Genomic DNA, 21,398 nt, shown 5'->3' on the forward strand with positions numbered 1-21,398 from the left:
TTTATCCAGCTTCCCTGAATGTTAACATCTTACATAACCATAATACATTTACTGAAACAAAAAGATTTAACACTGGTTCATTACTATTAACTCAACTCCAGACTTTATTTGGATTTCACTAGCTTTATCCGCAAATTTGTCCTTTTCTTGATTCCTGGATCCAGTCCAGGGTACTATATTGAATTTACTTGTCACATCTCCTTTCCTGCCTCTGGTTTGTGGCAGTGCCTCAGTCTTTCTTTGTTTTTCATGACCTTGACAGTTTTGGAGAGGTCTGGTTAGGGATTTTATAGAATGTGACTCAATTTGAGTTCCTTTGCTTGCTACTATATTATAAAAAAAATATACACACATATATGCATATTCATTTGTAGTGTGGAAAATATACATAACATAAAATTTACCATTTTAAGTATTATTATTTTGTGAGACACGGTTTGCTCTGTCGCCCGGGCTAGAGTGCAGTGGTACAGCCCCGCTGTTGTGAAAACCGAGCTGTGTTCGGACGACCTGAATCTACGGGCTTGCATTGTTTGACCAATGGAAGGCTGCGGAAGGTAGGGCCCCCAAAGGTCTGGGCTCCTGAGGCCGCCGAGGGGCGTGGCCTCCAGGTTTTAAGAAAAATAAAATGGGTGTGAGGCCTGCAGTGCGAGCCAATGAAAGGCGAGGGGAGGCGGGGTCTGTGTGCGAGGCGGCCAGTAGAGGCAAGGCTCTTTCGAGTGGCCCCGGAGCGTGGCTCCGACTGTGCGCATGCGCATCGGTCCGGACTACGGGGCGCCGCTGAGCCAAGTGGGCGACCCGGGCAAGGACGAGCTCCCGGGTCACGTGACACGGAACGGGCCGAATTCTGCAGGAGGCAACGCCATAGCCTGGAGGTGAAAGTGCATAGCCTCGGGGGTCGAGCTGGTGTGGGAGAACTACATCCTGATGCGATGTGACCTCGACCCGTGGCCCGGGGTCTGGGTCCAGGCTCGGGCCCGTGCGCTAAGGGAGAGGCGTGGCTTGCGTGGAGGGTCGCGCCAGCTAACCTGGGGGCGTGACCTCGTGCCTTTTGGTGGCGTACCGTGGGGAGGGCTCACTACTGGGGCTGAGATTTGGGGTCCCCTTGTGGAAAGAGAGGACGGGCTTCTGCCTATCCATTGACAGGTAGGTAAGTGGAAGATAACTCTGTGGTGCTGTCGTCGCCGCTTTGACCTGTGGTGGCTAGTTTGGGTGGGAGTGGTGGTGACATAAAGGATTGGGGCTAGCCCCGCGAGGGGCGTGACCTTGTCACAGAGAGGCGTGGCTTCACGCCGAGCCTAGTCGCACAAAGGGCGTGGTCTGGCACGGTTGGGGGCGTGGCCGCACAGAAACTGGCGGCAAGGGGCGTGGTCCTGAATCCGGACTGGGAGAGGGGCGCGATTTCTTCCGCATAGGTTCCCTGTCGCGCCCAAGTCTGGGAAGTGCCCTTTTTCTCTTAGGTGCCACCTCATGGAGACCCCCGCGGCCGCCGCCCCTGCCGGGAGCTTATTCCCCTCCTTCCTGCTCCTGGCCTGCGGGACGCTGGTGGCCGCCTTGCTGGGCGCCGCGCACCGCCTGGGGCTCTTCTATCAGCTGCTGCACAAGGTGCGGGACACAAGAATGGGAGGTGGGCTGGGGGCAGTTAAAGAGAGAGGGACCTCGTGGTGCTGCTTCCAGCTCACTCATTGTGGAAGGTGGGAAAGCGAGCCCCGACTAGTCCAGAGGGACTGGTAAGAGGCTGTGTCCAGGGCCCTGTCTCCATTGCCACGCTGCGTATAGGGGCCTGGACTTTGCCACTAGTGAGATAGAACATGGAAGCTGCCGCTGCCCGGGCACGTGCACCCCACCTACCTCCTTCCACAGTGACTCTTTTCACAGAACAGATGGACAGCACCCCTAAACTGGATGGGATAAATGCGGCAGAGGGCAGGCACCAGCAAGGGGGTGGCAGTGTCAGTTTCATAACAGTTGCCCTCTGCTGACAGTACTGTAGATTTTCTTTCTTTTTTTTTTTTTTTGAGACGGAGTCCCGCTCTGTTGCCCAGGCTGGAGTGCAGTGGCTGGAGTGCAGTGGCCAGATCTCAGCTCACTGCAAGCTCCGCCTCCCGGCTTTATGCCATTCTCCTGCCTCAGCCTCCCGAGTAGCTGGGACTATAGGCGCCCGCCACCTCGCCCGGCTAGTTTTTTGTATTTTTTAGTAGAGACGGGGTTTCACCATGTTAGCCGGGATGGTCTCGATCTCCTGACCTCGTGATCCACCCGTCTCGGCCTCCCAAAGCAGTGCTGTAGATTTTCTTACCTACCCCTTAACCTTTTCCTTGAAAGTAGGTGCTGTTCTTTCTGCCTCATTTTCTGCAAGAGGAAGCTGAGGCTCGGAGAGATTGTGTGGTGGTTTGCCCTAGGTGACATGTTTGGAAAGAGCTGATCCCACAGGCTTCCCCCTGAACTCCTTGCACCTGTTTGAAATTTACCCCTTCCCCAGACCCCCTTCTCAACCCTTTCTCTCCTAGCAGGGACCAAGCTTGACCTCTCCCTCCCCACACCCTTCTCTGATCCTTCCTTTGCTAGCCAAGAGTCATGCCACTGACCTTCAGGACTTGCAGAGATTTAAAGCAAGCCTTGGATGTAGGGCTGTGAGGCAGCTGGAGTTGGGAGGCCTCGGCACAGTCTATGCCAGCAGCTCACTCCCATGCCAGGCACATGGTGGCTGGCAGCCTATCACCTAAGCCCTGGGCCTGTTTAGCGTCTATCAGGAGGGTATCAGGGAGGCTGGAATCAGGAGCCCAGCTGCCAGGCCCTGCAGGGATACTGGAGGACAGTCAGGAGTCATAGCAGATGGCTCCCTGCCAAACTCCCTGGGTTATATAAACCGTCTCCTCTCTCCCTGATTGCCCTGCCATCCTGGAGACAGGCAGTGTAACAGTGGGGCACTTAAGAGCGTGGGGTCTGTTGGACTTTCAGTCTTACTTGGGCAAGTCTTGATGTCCTCAGCTGTAAGAGGGATGTAATGACAAGAGGATCTGATAAGATGTCATGCCTTGCTTTGAGCCTGTTGTGTAGTATAATATATGCCTAACCAAGACCAAGCTTCTCTTGACCTCTTACCCTGCTTCTGTCCCCTTACTTGGGGCAGGGGGATTGCCCCCTTTCCCAGCTGCCCTCTGCCCTGACCTTTAACTTTATTGCTCCACCTGTCCTTGGGCCCAGGTGGACAAGGCAAGTGTCCGGCATGGCGGAGAGAACGTGGCCGCTGTGCTGAGGGCCCATGGCGTGCGGTTCATCTTCACACTGGTGGGTGGGCACATTTCCCCGCTGCTGGTGGCCTGTGAGAAACTGGGCATCCGTGTGGTGGACACACGCCATGAGGTCACCGCCGTCTTTGCTGCTGATGCTATGGCCCGCCTGTCCGGTGAGAGCTGGGGACTGGTTGGACTGTGGGATACAGTGTCTGTGAGGGTTGGGGCTTTTCAGAGGTGGGAGAATGGCCAAGAGAGTGGGCATGGCCGTGATGGGCTCTGTGTTCCAGGAACGGTGGGCGTGGCGGCAGTGACAGCAGGCCCTGGCCTCACCAACACGGTGACGGCGGTGAAGAATGCTCAGATGGCTCAGTCCCCAGTCCTGCTTCTGGGTGGGGCCGCCAGTACTCTGCTGCAGGTACCCAGTCCTTGGGGGCTGGTGGGGGCCTAGGTGGGGCTTGAAGGGCTCATGTGGTAACCCTACCACACCTCTGTCTTTGCCAGAACCGGGGTGCGCTCCAGGCCATTGATCAGCTCTCTCTTTTCCGGCCACTCTGTAAGTTCTGTGCATCTGTGCGGAGGGTGCGGGACATCGTGCCCACCCTGAGGGCCGCGATGGCTGCCGCCCAGTCGGGCACCCCAGGTAGGTGGAGGATGGTGATGCTGAGCAGTGCTGGGGCCGAGGGGCTGGGGACATGTTGTGGACTCAGCGTCCTCCCTGTCCCTGCAGGTCCGGTGTTTGTGGAGCTGCCCATTGATGTACTGTACCCCTACTTCATGGTCCAGAAGGAGATGGTGCCAGCCAAGCCACGCAAGGGCCTCGTGGGCCGAGTGGTCTCCTGGTGAATAGCCCCACCCCTGCCATTCCCTTCTCTATCCCCCGTCCTCTCCTGCAGCTTCCAGCCTGTGTCCATCCTCCTTTGATTCACATGTGGAGTGGGAGGAGACAGCTGTGGGGAGAGCATTCCGGGTAGAAGGAACAGCAAGTGCAAAGGTCCTGGGGCAGGAATGAATTGGGTGGGTGGGGAGAGCAAGGTGGCCCTCATGGAGGCAGCAGAGGGGAGAGGCTCAGGACAGCCCTCCTCCTCCTCCTCCTCTTCCTCCTCATCATCATCTCTTCTTCCTCCTCCCTCTTCCTTCCTCTTCTCCTCCTTTTCCTCCCCCTCTTTCCCCTCATCTTCTCCGTTTTCCTCCTCCTTAAGGATGATCCTTGAACCTCAGAAGGGAGGTTCATTCTTACATTTACAGAGGAGGAAGCTCAGAAAGGTGAAGTCACTTGCCCAAAGTCACACAGCTAAGAAGTAGCAGAGCCCAGGCCGGGAGCGGTGGCTCACACCTGTAATCCCAGCACTTTGGGAGGCCGAGGTGGGTGGATCACGAGGTCAGGAGATCGAGACCATCCTGGCTAATATGGTGAAAACGCGTCTCTACTAAAAGTACAAAAAAAAAAAAAAAAAAAAAAAAAAGCCAGGCATGGTGGCGGGCACCTGTAGTCCCAGTTACTCGGGAGGCTGAGGCAGGAGAATGGCGTGAACCCGGGAGGTGAAGCTTGCAGTGAGCCAAGATCACGCCATGGCACTCCAGCCTGGGAGCCTGGGTGACAGCGCGAGACTCTGTCTCAAAGAAAAAAAGAAAAAAGTGGCAGAGCCCAGACTCGAGCCCTCTCCTTTCCTTCCCTCACATCTTTGTCCTTTCCTTTTTTTTTTTTTTTTGAGACAGAGTCTTTGTTCTGTTGCCCAGGCTGGAGTGCAGTGGCGCGATCTTGGCTCACTGCAACCTCCACCTCCCGTGTTCAAGTGATTCTCCTGCCTCAGCCTCCGGAGTAGCTGGGACTACAGGCGCCCGCCACCACGCCTGGCTAATATTTGTATTTTTTGTAGAGATGAGGTTTCATCATGTTGGCCAGGCTGGTCTTGAACTCTTAACCTCAAATGATCCACCCTCCTCTGAAGGGGTGACCTGCCCCTCCACACCTGTGGGCGTTTCTCATTAGATGGAACGAGAGACTTGAGAAAAGAAATGAGACACAGAGACAAAGTATAGAGAAAGAAAAAGTGGGCCCAGGGGACCGGCGCTCAGCTTACAGAGGACCCACCAAGGCACCGGTCTCTGAGTTCCCTCCGTATTTATTGATCGTTATCTTTACTATCTTGGAAAAGGGGAAGTGGCAGGATAATAGGATCATAGTAGGGAGAAGGTCAGCAGAAAGACGTGAATAAAGATCTCTGTGACCTGAGTAAGTTTAAGGAAAAGTGCTGTGCCTTGATATGCATACGCAAATATCTCCATAAACCTTTTTAGTGCATAGAGAGCAGCATTTCCACTAGCATGGCCCACCTTCAGCCCTAAGGCGGTTTTCTCCTTTCAGTAAATAGAACATACAATTGGGTATTTACACCGAGATGTTCCATTGCCCAGGGACAGGCAGGAGACAGATGCTTTTCTCTATCTCAACTGCCAAGAGGCCTTCTTTCCTCTTATACTAATCCTCCTCAGCACAGACCCTTCACGGGTGTCAGGCTGGGGGACGATTAGGTCTTTCCCTTCCCATGAGGACATATTTCAGACTATCACATGGGGAGAAACCTTGGACAATACCCAGCTTTCCTAGGCAGAGGTCCCTGTGACCCTCCGCAATGTATGTGTCCCTGGGTACTTAAGATGAACAGAATGGTGATGACTTTTAACGAGCATGCTACCTTCAGGCACTTGTTTAACAAAGCACACCCTGCATAGCCCCAAATCTATTAAACCTTGAGTCGCCACAGCACATGTCTCTTGCAAGGACAGGGTTGGGGGTAGGGTTACAGATTAGCAGCATCCCAAATACAGAACAAATACAGAACAAATACAGAACTTCTTTCTATATAGACACAGTAACAGTCTGATCTCTTTCTTTTCCCCACACTCCTTGGCCTCTCAAAGTGTTGGGATTACAGACATAAGCCAGCGGGCCTGGCCTATTCTCCTCTTTTTCCTCCTTTCCTTTCTCCTTCTCCTCTTCCTCTTCCTCTTCCTCCTACTTCTCTCCCTTCCCCTCAGTCCCTTCCCTTTGCCTGTCCTCGGCCCTTCCTTTCCATACATTCAGCGAGCAGCAGCCATGTGCCAGGTTCCAGGACAGGCACGGGGCATCAGCAGTGGACAAGGTAGTCAGGTACTCCGGATGTGTGTGAAGCCCCTGAGGGTCAGCTCAGGCAGTAGTGATTTTGTTCTATGGCCTCATTCTTTATTTTTTTGAGACGGAGTCTCACTTTGTCCCCCAGGTTGGAGCGCAGTAGTGTGATCTCGGCTCACTGCAACCTCCACCTGCCAGGTTCAAGAGATTCTCCTGCCTCAGCCCCCCGAGTAGCTGGGATTACAGGTGCAGTCCACCATGCCCAGCTAATTTTTGTATTTTTAGTAGAGATGAGGTTTCAACATTTTGGCCCTATAGCCTCATTCTTAATGCACTTTGACCCCTGGCTTCCCAGTTAGTCCCTCCCCTTCTCCTCCTCCTTGCCCCTCTCTCAGGCTGCCTCTCACAAGGCTGTCTCTTATCTTGCCTTTTTTGTTTTGTTTTATTTTGAGACAGGGTCTCGCTCTATCACCCAGGCTAGAGTGCAGTGGTATGATCATAACTCACCACAGCCTTGAACTCCTGGCCTCGAGCAGTCCTCCCGCCTTAGCCTCCCTTGCCTTTTCTTTACTTTCAGGGTTTCCCACGGTTCCTTCCTTGGCTGCTTCTGTGCTGTCTCAGCCTGTCCTTAACAGTGAAAGCAGAGGCTTCTGGCTCTGAGCTCCGACTGTTTCCTGCCAACGCCCATGCATCTCTGGCTGGATACAGCGTCCCCTGAGGGCAGGGCTGGGCAGGATCTATCTTTGTGTCTCCAGGGCCCTGCAGAGGTCCTTCAGGAAAGTTGGGGCCCTGGGGCCCAATGAGCAAGGAGACCAGAAGGTCCTGTTTAAAGCAGGAGAGGATAGTGTTCAGAACTCCCATGGATCAAGTGTTACGCAAAGCACCTCAGGACCTAAATGGACAGATCCTTGAACCTGGAGAGGGAGGTTCATATTTACAGTGACAGAGGCAGAAGCTCAGAAGGGTGAAGTCACTTGCCCTAAGTCGCACAGCTAGGAAGTGACAGAGCCAGGACTTGAGCGCACATCCGTTGGACCCACAGGCTTAATCCTGGCATGCTGAGCCTGCTTTCCTTGCTTCTGGGGGTCTACGTGGAGTTAGGGTGGACCCCAGAGGCTACCGAGGGGAAATAGGCCGCTGGAGACCTGGCCACCAGGGTTCGTCTGCCCCTGAGGTTTTTTACTCCCCATCCCTGTCCCCATGTCACTTTGCTCCTGGCTTTTCTCCTGGCCCTTTTCCCGGCCCCTCTCCTCCCTCAGATCCTGGAATCCTTGTAGTTCATTCTGGAAACTTGGTTCTTTCCCCTCCCTCTTGCAGGTATTTAGAGAATTACCTGGCCAACCTCTTTGCGGGGGCGTGGGAGCCTCAGCCCGAGGGACCGCTGCCCCTGGACATCCCCCAGGCTTCCCTGCAGCAGGTGAATTACCTCTCTTTTTCTGTCTGAGGACCCTACCCAGCAGGGCCCCCTGACCCTCTCCCTGAGTCAGTATTGGGGCCTTGATCTTGGGTGCTCATGGCGACTCAAAGGTGGCCCTTTGGCCGGACGCGGTGGCTCACGGTGGTAATCCCAGCACTTAGGAAGGCCGAGGTGGGCGGATCACTTGAGGCCAGGAGTTCAAACTAGCCTGGCCAACATGGTGAAACCCTGTCTCTACTGAAAATACAAAAGTTAGCCAGGCATGGTGGCATGCGCCTGTAATCCCAGCTACTCTGGAGGCTGAGGCGAGAGAATCATTTGAACCTGGGAGGTGGAGGCTGCAATGAGCTGAGATCACGCCACTGCACTCCATCCTGGGCAACAGAGTGAAACTGTGTCTCAAAAAATAAATAAATAAATACATAAAAAGACAATCTTTTGAGCCCCACCTCTCGCCCCAGGTTCAGCGCTGTGTGGAGATCCTGAGCCGGGCCAAGAGGCCCCTAATGGTGCTAGGGAGTCAGGCCCTGCTCACCCCGAAGTCTGCTGACAAGCTTCGGTGAGAAGCCCCAGCCCTGCCCGTGTTTTCACGTTCCCAGTTCCCGGTCCTTGGGTGCTCTTGGGGAGGCGGGCGGCCCCGGCCACACTGACCTCTGCTCTGCTTGGACTCCCAGGGCTGCCGTGGAGACCCTGGGTGTTCCCTGCTTCCTCGGGGGGATGGCACGGGGGCTGTTAGGCCGCAACCACCCCCTCCACATCCGGGAGAACCGCAGTGCGGCCCTGAAGAAGGCAGATGTCATTGTCCTAGCAGGTGGGCCTGAGCCTCTTCCTTTCCCTCCTTCCGCCAGGAATCCCCTCACCCTGTTAGCCAGCTTCACACAAAGGAGGATGAACATCTAGTGGGCACCTACTGTACTTGATACACATTTTCACATAAAGCGCTTTGAACCCTACCAGACACATAATAGGTGTATCAGTTAGCTACTGCCCTGTAACAACCATCCCCAAACTCAATGGCTAAAAATGCATTTCTGATTTCTCAAGACCCACCTATAAGGTAGGTGGTAGCTGTGGTTTTGACTGGGCTCATTTGTGAGTCTGCTCTTGGGTTAGGCAGGAAGGCAGCTGTGCTGATCCAGGCTGGGCTCGCTCACCTTGTATGGGGATTGGCTGGCCCTGCAGCTGGTCTGGGATGGCTTCAACTGGGGTCATAGAGTTCTTCATCCCTGTCTGCATGGCCCCCTTGTTTCTCATCCTCCAGTAGGCTAGCCTGGGCCAGCCGACTTGGTGAAGGATGAGAAAACTATGGGGCTGGGAGAGTGTGGTTGTTGAGAGAGAGAGTGGAGGCTGTGTGGCTTCTTGAAGTAGAGTCTGCAGGAATGGGGGAGGGGGTCCTGAGTCATCTGGAGGTGTCTTCACTCAGAGGTCTTGCAATTGATGCCAACTGTTGCTGGGGCTGTGGACTAGGGCAACTACACAGGCCTCTCCTTGTGGTTCGGGTTTCCTCCCAGCATGATGGCCTCGGGGTAATCAGACTTCGCAGACAGAGAGCACACTCCTTGGCCCCACCCAGGCCTCTAAGAGTGAACAAGAAACTGCATCTCTTCTGACCCAGCCTCGGGTGTCATGCTATGTCACTTCTGCCACCTGATTCAAGGAAAGGGGACCCAGGCTGCACCTCTCTCCATGGGAGGCATGTCAAGGTGACCTTGTACAAGTGGATGTAGGGTGGGAGATATTGTGGCCATCTGGGAAAATATAACCCGCCTCTGCCCTATCCTGTTGGCCAAAGCATGTCATGAGGCCAGCCCAGATTCAGGGGGTGTGGGGAGCTGCAAGGTCACTGCAGGTGGCACAGGTGCAAGGAGACTCGGTGAGGAACAGGGAGTCTTTTGCATCCAGTCCACCACAATGGATCAAGTAAGGTAGAGGACATGGGGCCTCTACCCACTGCATTCCTGTCCTCCACCCCAGGAACCGTGTGCGACTTTCGCCTATCCTATGGCCGTGTCCTCAGCCACAGCAGCAAGATCATCATTGTCAATCGTAACCGGGAAGATATGTTGCTCAACTCAGACGTCTTCTGGAAGCCCCAGGAGGCTGTGCAGGGTGAGCCCCCTAATCTCCCCATACACATATGTGCTCTTCCTGGTCCCTCTCCTCCTGGTTTCTGCTGCAGCTGGCTTGAACGTGGTACGGTGATCGAGGCCCAGACCTTGCCCTAGGGCGCAGCCTGTCAACCAGAGACAAATAGTTGGCCCTCAAACTGATGAATGCTTCTTTCTTTAAATTTTTTTTATTTTTATTTTTTAGAGATGAGGTCTTGCTCTGTCACCCAGGCTGGAATGCAGTAGTGCGATCACAGCTCACTGCAGCCTCAAACTCCCAGGCTCAAAGCAATCCTCCCACCTCAGCCTCTTGAGTAGCTGGGACTACAAGCGTGCACCACCACGCCAGGCTAGTTTTTTATTTTATTTTATTTTATTTTATTTTTATGGAATCAGCATCTCACTGTGTTGCCCAGGCTGGTACCGAACTCCTGGCCTCCAGTGATCCTCCTGCCTCGGCCTCTCAAAGTGCTGAGATTACAGACCAGAGCTGCTGCGCCCGGCCTAATAGATGCTTCTGTAGGAACAAATGGTGGGGTGGACACAGAGGGAAGCTTGAAAACATGCATGTGATCACGTTCCCTCCCACACTGCCCACTGCCCTCAGGACAGAGAGCACACTCCTTGGCCCCTTAGCCTCTCTGTCTTCCTGCCGTATCTATGCTCTCTCCTTATTTGAGTCAACTTGGACTTGAACTTGTTCATTGTTGTGAGGATGTTGACTCCTCTGCAGCCTAGGTGACAGGACGCTGTTGTGTTAAGCAGAGAAGTGGCACCGTTGCATCTGTGTTGGGAAGGTCCCCTCAGCAGCCATGGACGGCCGGCTGGAAGGGGGCCGGGTGGAGGCCAGGGGGGCTGCTAAAAATGGCCAGGACAGAAACGAGGAGGCGTGAACTGGAGATGAACAGCGGGAGAGCCTCACCTTCTCAGAGTCTCCATTTGATCATTTGAAAAATGGGGTGGTGAAAAAGACATCACGGGCTGTTTGTTAGTTCACTTCAGTAACGTTTGCTGTGCGCTTCCACATGCCTGGAATTGAGAGATGTGCTTGGTGGATGTAGCTCTTTTCATTGTTTCCCAGGCAGAAGGAGGTAGAGGGAGGGGATGAGGCCAGCTTGGGTTTGTCACCTGCCTTGTGCTCCTTGACTCTTGTTTCTTGGGTCTTGTCCTCCCTTTTCACCTGGGCTGCCCTCCCCTGGTTCTGGGGTGTTTCACCTGTTTTTTTCCTAGGAGCACCCCTGGCCTGCTTCCCGTCTGCCTGCTCGGATGGCTTCCTGCTGTTTTGAGGTCTCTGGTGCTGGAAGAACAGGAGGAAGCCAGCTCCCCACAGCTGTGTCCTCTTCCTCCCCCAGGAGATGTGGGTTCCTTCGTGCTGAAGCTGGTGGAGGGCCTTCAGGGCCAGACATGGGCCCCAGACTGGGTGGAGGAGCTGCGAGAAGCTGACCGGCAGAAGGAGCAGACCTTTCGGTGGGGCCTGGGTGGAGTGGATGTGGGCAGGGGGTTCCCGGCAGACCCTGCTGCCAATGCTGGTGACCTTCGCTGTCCTGTTGCAGGGAGAAGGCAGCGATGCCTGTGGCCCAGCACCTGAACCCAGTGCGGGTGCTGCAGCTGGTGGAGGAAACGCTACCTGACAACTCAATTCTGGTGGTGGATGGCGGGGACTTTGTGGGCACCGCTGCCCATCTGGTACAGCCCCGTGGCCCCCTGCGCTGGCTCGATCCTGGTAAGGAAGGGCTCCCGCCAGGGGCAGTGGGCACCATCCATCTGGACGCCTTCACACCCACCTGCTCTTGGTCCTTTTAGGGGCCTTTGGGACTCTGGGAGTTGGTGCAGGATTTGCACTTGGGGCCAAGCTGTGCCGGCCGGATGCTGAGGTGAGGCACTGGAGTTGAGCACTGGAGTTGGGAGACTTGCTGCTCTCTGGGCCCTGATCCACCCTAACCACCCTGGGTCCCCTCCCCACCAGGTCTGGTGCCTGTTTGGGGATGGAGCTTTTGGCTATAGCCTCATCGAATTTGATACGTTCGTCAGACACAAGGTGACTGGGCTGGCCTGAGGGAAGCTTAGGGCCTGGGGTTCTGGGAGATGTCACCAGGGGTGGGCTGAGGTGGGGAGGGAGCCTTCTGTCTGGCAGAGGCCCTGTCCCTGTCTCTGTCCTCTGGCTGGTCAAGTCATGGGGCTGAAGGCTGCAGCCTGCCTTCATCTTCTTCCTGTAGATCCCAGTGATGGCCTTGGTAGGGAATGATGCTGGCTGGACGCAGATTTCTCGGGAGCAGGTGCCGTCTCTGGGCAGCAACGTGGCCTGTGGCCTGGCCTACAGTGGTGAGGGGGCCTCAGCAAGGTTGGGAGGACAGGAGGCTGTTTCAGTCCCAGCTGGCTGCATGTGCGGTGGGCTGAATCCTTGCCACCATCTGACTTAATCTCCTCTTTTAGATTATCACAAGGCAGCCATGGGTCTGGGGGCCCGGGGCTTGCTGCTCTCACGGGAGAATGAGGATCAGGTGGTCAAGGTGCTGCACGATGCCCAGCAGCAGTGCCGAGACAGCCACCCGGTCGTGGTGAACATCCTCATTGGGAGGACGGACTTCCGCGATGGCTCCATTGCTGTATAGGGCCTTGTGGGTCAGGATGCTTGGCTGCCTTCCTGCCGCTGGACTGTGTCCAGCTGGTTTGGAGTCTCATCATTGCTTGCCCTGGGCCTATCCCATGAGGCCCGATGACTCCACCTCCCTGAGGAGGGGATGGAGGGGTCAAAGCTCAGAGATGCTCCCTTATGAGCTCTTCGACCCTCCTCTCCACGGACCCAACTGTGCCCTTTGTCCCCTCTCTTATGGAGACTGAATAAACCACCTCTGGCCCACGTGGGCCCACATACTCAGTCTCAGAACCTGTGCATATTGATTTATTATCCACAAAGATGGAGGTGCGGAAAAGAAGAGGGAGACAGGAGGGAACCATACTCTCCCACTGGAACTCTGGGGCCCACTGAGGCACCATTACTGGGGATTTCAGGGTGGCTGGGCACTGCAAACTGCTCCCTCCTCTGTGGTCCCTGAAAGAGCCCCACACGCCTGCTCCAGACGTGTCCACGCACACCAGTCCTCACAGACACACACACACATGCATGGAGGCAATAAATATGTTCCGTACCAGACTGCCCCCAGCCTGACGCTTTGGGGGGCCCCCCTCCAAAAGAGAGGGGTTTAAGTGCTCAAAATTTTTTTTTCAGGGATGGGGATTGGAAAGGCCAGACTCTGTTATCTCCATTTGCTGACTAGAGGCCAATCGTGGGGTCCTCCCGGGAAAAGGGTGGGGGAAACCAGCTGTTTCTCCATAAGCCCCAGGCTGCCCCTGTGTCTATGCTGGAACCCAGGATAGGGGCTGCCTCCCACAAACGGTGCCTCATGCTAGTCCTTGTGTCGTCCAAGGGAGGGAGAAACAAGAGTGCAGTGCTCAAAGCTAATACTGATTCGGTTGGCAGCAGCAAGAGGGCCGACTAGACGTGACTCACCACGACAGGGTGATGTCACACCGTAACTGGTGTTGACCCGGCCAAGGGGAGGCAAGAGAGGCCAGCCTAGCAAGCGCGAGAACTGCCTTTTTGGCAACAAAAGGGGAAGCCCTTGGTGCTCAGGAAAGATGGTCACAACCTCTGGTCCCTAAAATCCCCAGTACCCAGACTTAGCAACTAGTGTCCAAATACTGGGCCCTGGAAACGGGGAATGAGTCTCAGCCATACATGCGACTGGTCCCATGGTAACTCCCTAACAACCAGGAGCTCGGCCTGAGCAACAGGTCTGACTCTCCTTGGTCACCAGGGTACCGCCTCCGCCACCGGGCGCCCAGTTTTGTAACTGGGGTCCCGCCCTGTCCTCTGGCTCAGAGGCACACGTTGATTTGCTTGGAGAGCTCTCTCTCCAGATCCAGGATGAGGGCGTCAAAGTCTTTGAGATTCAGGTGCGGGTTGAAGGGTGCATCGAAGTCATCTTCGAAGTCAGCGGTGACCCTCGGCTCACCGACCTCCTCGTCCTCGTCCTCGCTGTCACTGCCCGTCACGTGGTCGTAGGCTGGCCTGGACAGGAAGTCCCGCCCACAAGACAGGAAGTCCCGCCCGCAAACGCTCCAGTCGCCGGCGTAGCGGTTGCTCGGGGGGCTCTCGGGGCCTCCTCGGCCACGGGGCCGAGTCACCACTTCGGGGTCTGCCAGCGGCAAGTGCAGAGGTGGTTGTCGTTTGGGTCGCAAGTACGGCGCGACATCTGGAGCTTCTCGGGGCAGGCGGGGATCTGAAGGGAGACAGGGCAGGTCATACACAGAGGCGACAGCCGACCTCTGATTGGCTGCTTAGGGAACTAGGCTCCTGATTGGCCTGTGGAAAGAGGCCTTCGACCGTTTCAGGGTTTCACGGGCGGAGCTAGAACTGGTTGCTTAGGCAACTGGACCTCTGATTGGCATGTCAAGAGGAAGGGCCTCTGACTGCATCAAAGATGGATAGGGGCAGGTGCCCTGGATCACGCCTGTAATCCCAGCACTTTGGGAGGCCTGAGGCAGGCAGATCACTTGAGGTCAGGAGTTCAAGACCAGCCTGGCCAACACCGTGAAACCCCGTCTCTACTAAAAATACAAAAATTAGCTAGGACTGGTAGTGTGTGCCTGTAATCCCAGCACTTTGGGAGGACTGAAGTGGGTGGATCACTTGAGGTCAGGAGTTCAAGACCAGCCTAACACAGTGAAACCCCCTCTCTACTTAAAATATAAAAATTAGCCAGGACTGGCCGGGCGTGGTAGCTCATGCCTGTAATCCCAGCACTCTGGGAGGCCAAGGTGGGTGGATCACGAGGTCAGGAGATCAAGACCATCGTGGTTAACATGGTGAAACCCTGTCTCTACTAAAAAAAAAATACAAAAAATTAGCCGGGCGTGGTGGCAGGTGCCTGTAGTCCCAGCTACTCGGGAGGCTGAGGCAGGAGAATAGCATGAACCCTGGAGGCAGAGCTTGCAGTGAGCCGAGATCGCAGCACTGCACTGTAGCCTGGGTGACAGAGAGATCTCAAAAAAAAAAAAAAAAAAAAAAAAAAAAAAAGAATCAGCTCCATGGGGCAAAGTGATTCAGTTTATAATCCCAGTACTTTGGGAGGCTGAGGCAGGACGATGGCTTGAGATCATGAGTTTGAGACCAGTTTGGGCAGTATAGAGAAACCCTGTCTTTACAAAATAATAATAATAATAATAAAAAGACAAAACAGATAGATTGGTTGGATCTGAACTGGTTGCTGAGGCAACCAGGTACCAGTTTACTCCATGAGGGGACGTAGCCTGCTTCAAGCCCGAGACACTGATTGGTCCCCTAAGGTAGCATCACTGCAGCAGCCTGGCTCAGATTGGTGGTGCAGGCCCTGGGCATGAGCTCACCTGGCCAAGACTGCAGCAGGTAGTGCAGCACCTCGATGTGACGCTTGAAGTCCACTGCACTGGCGAGGCCTGGGCCGGAGCTGCGGGCACGAGGCCTTGTGGGTGCCTGGCGTGCCGGCAGCAGCACAGGCCCAAAGCACACAGCCAAGTTCTGTGGGGTCATGCGGTTGTAGGCATGGAAGGAGGAGACAAGGCGCAGGTGGTCCAGGAGAAGCGTCAGCGTGGCCTGGGAGAGGGTTGAGAGGATGTAAGTCAGACAAAGTCAGGCCCCTGTGGCACCTACCTGCAAGAGACTAAGGTGGCTAGAGTAAGGAAGCAGGTTCACAGTCTCATAGCTGGGATGTGGTCGGGTTAAGACTATTAATCATTAGGTATTAGTATTATGAGCCTATTTTGTTGGAGGGAAGACCGAAGCCAAAGGCAACTAAGCATTGGAAAGGCAAAGCTGCCATGAATCCCATTTTACAGATGAAGGTATTGAAGCACAGAGAGGGATGGAACTTGTCTAGGTTCCCTCAGCCAGGAACCTCCCTTGTAGGTTGAAAGACCAGCATTCAGCATGCATTTTTGACACATCCTGACTGTGTGACCTTGGGTAACTCACTCACCTGCTTTGGGCCTCAGTTTCCAAATCTATGAAGTGGGATGCTAATAGCACCTATTTCTTGGGGATATGATGCTGCTGCCAGCTCATGCCCATCGCAGGCCCAGCCATGGGAAACATTCTATTGGTATTAGCCCACTCTCAAGTCCCATCACTCCCACCAGGCCCAACTCACTCTTTCCACATCCGGCAGGCAGCTGAGAAGCCCACGGGTGCCCTCAGTGGTGGGGGGAGCTCTGTTTGGGGGGTCCCGAGCCATGGCCTCCAGTACCACCTGATACAGGGGCTGGGTGATGAGCGGAGTGGGCAACTCTCGAAGATAATCCTTGAGGATGCCTGTGAACACAGGGCCCCCTCTGGTCAGGGCACCACTGGCTTCTAAGGCCAAGGAGGGGCACAGACAAGGGGGAAGAGGAGGTGGGTGAAAGCAAGGTCAGATAGGAGGAGTGAGGTCCCAGAGGAGCCCCAAGGCCTTGAAGTGAGGCATTGAATGGGGGTGAGCAGGCAGAGGAGAGGGGGCCATGCTGACCAGTGATGACATTGATATCGGGGTACAGGTCCTCAGATAGGCAGACCGCTGCACTGTCCCGCTCAAAGGCATCCCGAAGCTCTTTCTTCACTGCCGCTGAGCCACATAGACGGTACAGTCCCACTACCTGGGGGCAGGAAGAGAGAGTGAATGTCTTCCTGCTGGGGCCACAGACTAATCAGGGCCCAGTGGGGTGAGCACTGGAATTCTGGGCCACAGCAGCAATGGACACTGTGCGCTGGGAGGTTGGAACTACCTTGACAACCTGGCCTTGTAAACCCTCTGCTTGGACTACTTGTCTTGGCTCCCACCTCCTCTGACTTAGGAAACTCTGATGCTTCTTCCAGGAAGCTTTCCATGACTACCCCAGGTTTTGTTTTAAGCTCTCCCAGACCCTAGGTACACCCCCGCCCCACTCTAGTCCCAGTTAGTTTTACATTTGTGAATGACTAGAGTCGTATCTTTTCCCCCATCAGACTCTGAGCCCCAGGAGGGCTTGGATCCTGTTATTAAATTGATGGATGACCCATGGGTTCTGCCCAGGGTGCTACAGTCAAGGGGGGGCCTTCTGCCCTTGTCTAGGCTTGGACTGGAGCTAGGAATGGCTCAGGCCTGGGGTAGGGGTCTGGCATCTGTACATAGGGTGTCCTGAAGAGTGGGTCTGAGGTCTGGGGGCCAGAGGGGTAGAGTGGGGTGGGTGCTCACCCGCAGCCCTCGGCGCTCGATCTGCCCAACGCACTTCTGGATGATGAGGGGCACCTGGCCGGGGGGCCGCTCCCGCTCCACCAGCAGTGGCAGGGGCAGCCCGAAGACGCGGGGCTCAGCTGTGGCAGGGGCTTCCTGCTGCTCCGACAGGGTCAGCTTGGCATAGAGCAGCCCCTGGGGCTCCAGACGCACGGCCAGCTGTTGGGCCTGGCACCCTGAGGACACAAGGGCCTGAGCCGGGTACTCTGAAACTTCATGTACCCTGGCCTCCCTACTCCAGGTCACACCTTCCGCCCGGAGCCCAGCCCCCTAGGCACTCTGCGGGGGTGGTGGTGGGGTTTGGGGGTCCCTGCCCCTCCTCCCCTGCAGCCACATGTCCTACCTCGGAAGACCGTGGGCAGCAGCACGGTGCCCTGGGCACAGGGCCGGTGCCTTCTCACGCCAGGGTCCCATGCAAGCACCAGGGCGCGCAGGAGCCTGGCGGCCTCCAGCTCCAGGTGGAAAGTGTGGTCCAGCCGCAGGAAGTCCGGCCCCCCTCGCAGCGGCCCTGTTCGGGCCCGGGCCTCCCCATCCACTTGTAGTAGGCAGCAGAGGTCTCTGGGGGTGGCCCCTGGCGCTGGCCGCAGCCCTCCGAGACCGTACAGGTGCAGGCTGAGGCGGCCCCAGAGTGCGGCCGGGGGTGACCGGGCTGTGGGACCCACCTCGTAGGGCCGGAAGGAGGTGGGCGACGGGGGCCCAGCTGGGCGCTCCGGTGAGTCTCCGTCGCTGAGGTAACCGGCCCTCGGGCTCCGGGTGCCCCCGGGCCCTGCTGCCCGCCCGGGGCCCCCCACGCTGCTGTCCAGGTGGTAGCGGCTGATGACGGAGCCCGCAGGGGCAGCCCTCTCGCGCTCCCTGCCAGCCCGGGGGCCTCGCAGGCTCAGGCGGCGCCGCAGTTCCGGCAGCTTCTTCATCTTTATCGAGAGACGTCTGGCGGGGCCCGGGGACTTGGTGCGGGAGGCTTTGGTTGGGGGGCTGGCAGGGGCTGCACCTGTGTGGAGAGCAGACCTCAGGGTCCAGGAACCTGGGCTTAGGGGAGGAGGGTGAGGCTGGTGCTCCCCTGTGGGGAGGGGGCGTGAGGCTGGTGTTTCCCTGAAGGGAAGGGGTGTGAGGCTGATGCTCCCCTGTGGGGAGGGGGCGTGAGGCTGGTGTTCCCCTGTGGGTGGGGGCGTGAGGCGGCTGCTCCCCTGTAGGGAGAGGGTGTGAGGCTGGTGCTCCCCTGTGGGGGAGGGGTATGAGCCTGGTGTTCCCCTACAGGGCAAGGATGTGAGGCTGGTGCTTCCCTGTGGTGAGAGGGTATGAGGCTGGTGCTCCTCTGAGGGGGAGGGGGTGTGAGGCTGGTGCTCCCCTGAAGGGAAGGAAATGTGAGGCTGGTGCTCCCCTGGGGGGGAGGAGGGTGTGAGGCTGGTGCTCCCCTGAAGGGAAGGAGTGTGAGGCTGATGCTCCTCTGAGGGGGAGGGGGTGTGAGGCTGGTGCTCCCCTGGGGGGAGGGAGTGTGAGGCTGGTGCTCCCCTGAAGGGAAGGGATGTGAGGCTGATGCTCACCTGGGGGAAGGAAATGTGAAGCTTGTTCTTACCTTGGGGGGCCAGGCCCTCTGGCTCAGCTGAGCCTGGCTGTGGCCCGGGGAGCTCAGGTGCTGGAGGTCTGGGGTCTTCCTCAGGGATGGGGTTGTACCAGATCTCGCCGGCGGGCTCTCCACTGCCAGGTACCCCAGGCCCTAAAGAGGTGTCCTCAGCTGGCTTGGCCCCACCCAGCACCCATCGGCGGCTGCTGGGCTCCAGGCTTTGCAGGTAGGCCCCCCGTGCAGGGCTCCTTGATGCCTCAGGGCTGGGGGGCCCCTCTGCTCCGGCCTGGGACCTTTCGGGAGCCTGGGGCTCTGGCTCTGGAGGGCTGGGCTCTGGGCGCTGGGCTGGGCGGCCTGGTGGAGAGCAAGGGGAGTGAGACCCAGCCCCTCACTTCCTGCAGAGCAGCCCTGTGCAATTGATCAGTGGGTGGGATGCTGTGTACAGCCCTGGCCCACCCCTGATAAGTCACTGTTCCTTGGATCCTGCTGTTTTGTTTGGAATAGGCAGCAACAGGCTAGCGATCTCAGTTATCAGCTTAGAGCGCCCCCTACTCAGTCCCTGACATCCCAAAAGGGGACTCCATCCCTGTAGCCTCAGGGTTCTAAGTCAGGCTTCCTGGGGTCCGTAGGTACTGCCTTCCAGTCTCCACTTCCTCTCCCCTCTCAATAACTGTGGCATGGAGCTTTGCACTTGTGTGGCCTTGGGCAAGTCGCTTCCCTCTCTGAGGCTCAGTATCCTCCTGTGAAATGGGGGGATGTGATTTCCATGTCCAAGGAGGCTTCCAGGAGCCTTTTGGAAAAGTACACAGCCCACAGCAGGCACTACGTGCTCAGGAGTGAGGAGCTGGGTTCTCTATTCCCTGCAGCACAGTCACTCCCAGTCCCCTGCCCTTTTTACCCTTCCTCCTGTCTTCCAAACTCTGTCGCCATCCTGGGATGGGCCCTTGTCCTTCAGCCCAGGCCAGACCCCCCAGGCTCAATGCCTTGGGACTTCCCCTTCCCTCCCTCCTCTCCTCTCTCTTGTCCTGGGCTGTTTCCTGTGTGTGTTTGTGTTTGGGCATCCCTGTCCCTTCTCCCTGCCCTGGGAACCTTGGGAATCTTTGGGAAGGCCTGGGGGGAAGGGGCACGTCCATGGAATGGTCTGGCCTTCCTCCTTTAACTCCTTCCTTCCTGGGTCCCCCTATCCCACGCAGCTGTTATCTCTAAGGTCTTTACTTGCTACCCTGCTGAACTCCTCCTCTGGTCACCTCTGATGTCTACCCCCTAGGGTCTCTATTGGTAGCAAAGCCCAAAGAGCTGTTTAAGTCACTGGCCCTGGGCACATTACCCCGTTGCTCCGTGCCTCAGTTTCCCCATCTGTATAAAGGGCACAGTTTCCTGCGGCTAAGGCAGGCGCAGTTGCAGTCACCGGTTAGTAGGTGGGAGGTGGAGGGGGATAGCTACTCTGATTGACGGGCCGCCCCGCTCTCCTTTGCAGGAGTGCACCCCCCATCTCCCATCCTGCGCCTCCAGGGCTTCCGATGCCCCTTGCCCAGCCTGACTGGGCCCCAGTGTCCTGGCCTCCCAGCCCCTCCTCCCCTCCACCCTCCAGGCCCTCAGTCGCGGCCCCATTTCCTGTCGTGGGCGAGGCCCCCTCCCGGGCCTCCCAAGGAGCCCGCAGCGCTGGCATCCTCGGCCAGCTGCACATAACGGTTCGCGCCCCCCTCCCTCCCAGTCCCTTCCTTCCAGGACCCCTACCCTCCCCTGGCTGGAGGCACCGCAGTCTGCGGCGGGGTGCGGGGGGCTCCCCCTGATTTCCCCCACCGTCTGTCCTCGGGGCCCTGGGACCCCGCTCCTAGGCCGGGCGGGGCTCGGCGCCCTGTCTTCCCCCACGGATCTCCGCTCACCGCGCTCCTTGGCGTCCGACTTTTTCCGGGGAAGTTTCTCCCGGCCCCGCAGGCGGGAGAAGGTTTTCCTGAGTAGCGGCTCGGCCATGCTGCGGCCCGGGCCGGGCCGAGCCGAGTGCGCGCCCCGGGCTCCGGCCGCGCCGCCCCGCGCCCTCCCCGCCCCGCCCGGGCCTCCCCGCCCGCCCCCCACCCCGCGCCAGCAGGAAGCACATTCCGGGAATGCTTGGCCCAAACTTTTTTTTTTTTTTCTTTCCCTTTCCCGCGGCCCGAGCGGGCGATGCTGGGAGATGTAGTTGCCTGGGGCCGGGAGGGGATGGAATGGGGGCTCCGGGTGCCCGGATCCGCTCCAGCTTCGAGGGGACGTGCCGATCCCTGGTCTTCCTCCTCACCCACCCTCCCTGGATAGGACTCTGGGTGATGGCATCCAGGAAGTTCTCTTGGGTCTGTCTCCAAATCGCAGCTTACGCGTATCCCCTCTCTCCTTCTCAGGTACTGCTTCAACCTGGTGCAAGCCGTAGTGTCATTCGTTTCAATGACCGTCCCCACTACCCACCCCATCCCAAGCCTCTTCCTTGGTCTCCCCATGCCACTCTTTCCCCACTCAATTCTCTCACCTCCAAATTCCAATTACTACTGCTGTTTGACAAACCATCCCCAAACGTAATGATATAAAATAACCATGTCGTGATTGTGAAAGGAAAATAAATCTTGAGACCCCCAAAGCACTAAGCCAAAGGGAAAATGTCAAATTGGTAACTGTGTAGGGCAAACCTACCTCCCATTCTATTC

General features: G+C 57.0%; 2 protein-coding genes across 6 annotated transcripts; one reads left to right on the top strand and one right to left on the bottom strand.

Moving 5' to 3' along the window:
- The first annotated feature begins 747 nt into the window (after positions 1-747).
- ILVBL (ilvB acetolactate synthase like) lies at positions 748-12,760 on the top strand. 4 transcript variants are annotated; one of them, XM_010361544.2, is made up of 16 exons: positions 748-875; positions 1,461-1,605; positions 3,208-3,409; positions 3,527-3,654; positions 3,741-3,879; positions 3,967-4,078; positions 7,669-7,768; positions 8,230-8,327; positions 8,443-8,579; positions 9,743-9,877; positions 11,229-11,343; positions 11,430-11,599; positions 11,680-11,750; positions 11,843-11,914; positions 12,093-12,198; positions 12,310-12,760. In XM_010361544.2, exons 1-16 carry the CDS (start codon positions 751-753, stop codon positions 12,486-12,488), a joined length of 2,034 nt encoding a protein of 677 aa, XP_010359846.2. In that variant the 5' UTR covers positions 748-750; the 3' UTR covers positions 12,489-12,760. The 4 variants fall into 4 exon arrangements, with proteins under 4 accessions (XP_010359846.2, XP_030792797.1, XP_030792798.1 ...); XM_030936938.1 differs by having other exon boundaries at positions 764-1,150; XM_010361543.2 differs by having other exon boundaries at positions 764-1,146.
- On the bottom strand, positions 12,749-20,769 carry SYDE1 (synapse defective Rho GTPase homolog 1). Of its 2 annotated transcripts, none has more exons than XM_010361542.2 (8): positions 20,610-20,769; positions 18,736-19,077; positions 17,506-18,150; positions 17,124-17,338; positions 16,419-16,545; positions 16,065-16,225; positions 15,286-15,511; positions 12,749-14,159 (listed from the first exon to the last, which is right to left on the bottom strand). In XM_010361542.2, the coding sequence occupies exons 1-8, from the start codon at positions 20,695-20,697 to the stop codon at positions 13,756-13,758; spliced, it is 2,208 nt and encodes a 735-aa protein (XP_010359844.2). In that variant the 5' UTR covers positions 20,698-20,769; the 3' UTR covers positions 12,749-13,755. The 2 variants fall into 2 exon arrangements, with proteins under 2 accessions (XP_010359844.2, XP_030792795.1); XM_030936935.1 differs by having other exon boundaries at positions 20,527-20,638.
- Positions 20,770-21,398: the final 629 nt, after the last annotated feature.

Source organism: Rhinopithecus roxellana, chromosome 8 (assembly GCF_007565055.1).
Source record: "Rhinopithecus roxellana isolate Shanxi Qingling chromosome 8, ASM756505v1, whole genome shotgun sequence".
In the NCBI taxonomy this organism is placed as follows: Eukaryota; Metazoa; Chordata; class Mammalia; order Primates; family Cercopithecidae; genus Rhinopithecus; species Rhinopithecus roxellana.

What these genes read in the sequence shown, in the direction of transcription:
- SYDE1 (XM_010361542.2), bottom strand. Translation starts at nt 20,697, where the DNA reads ATGGCCGAGCCGCTACTCAGGAAAACCTTCTCCCGCCTGCGGGGCCGG. An exon ending in GCTGCCCACGGTCTTCCGAG is followed by an intron (nt 17,339 to 17,505) that starts GTAGGACATGTG and finishes TTGTGTCCTCAG; the next exon opens with GGTGCCAGGCCCAACAGCTG. An exon ending in CCTGCTGCAGTCTTGGCCAG is followed by an intron (nt 14,160 to 15,285) that starts GTGAGCTCATGC and finishes GTCTCCCTTCAG; the next exon opens with ATCCCCGCCTGCCCCGAGAA.
- ILVBL (XM_010361544.2), top strand. Translation starts at nt 751, where the DNA reads ATGCGCATCGGTCCGGACTACGGGGCGCCGCTGAGCCAAGTGGGCGAC. An exon ending in TCTATCAGCTGCTGCACAAG is followed by an intron (nt 1,606 to 3,207) that starts GTGCGGGACACA and finishes CCTTGGGCCCAG; the next exon opens with GTGGACAAGGCAAGTGTCCG. An exon ending in CCCAGGCTTCCCTGCAGCAG is followed by an intron (nt 7,769 to 8,229) that starts GTGAATTACCTC and finishes CTCTCGCCCCAG; the next exon opens with GTTCAGCGCTGTGTGGAGAT.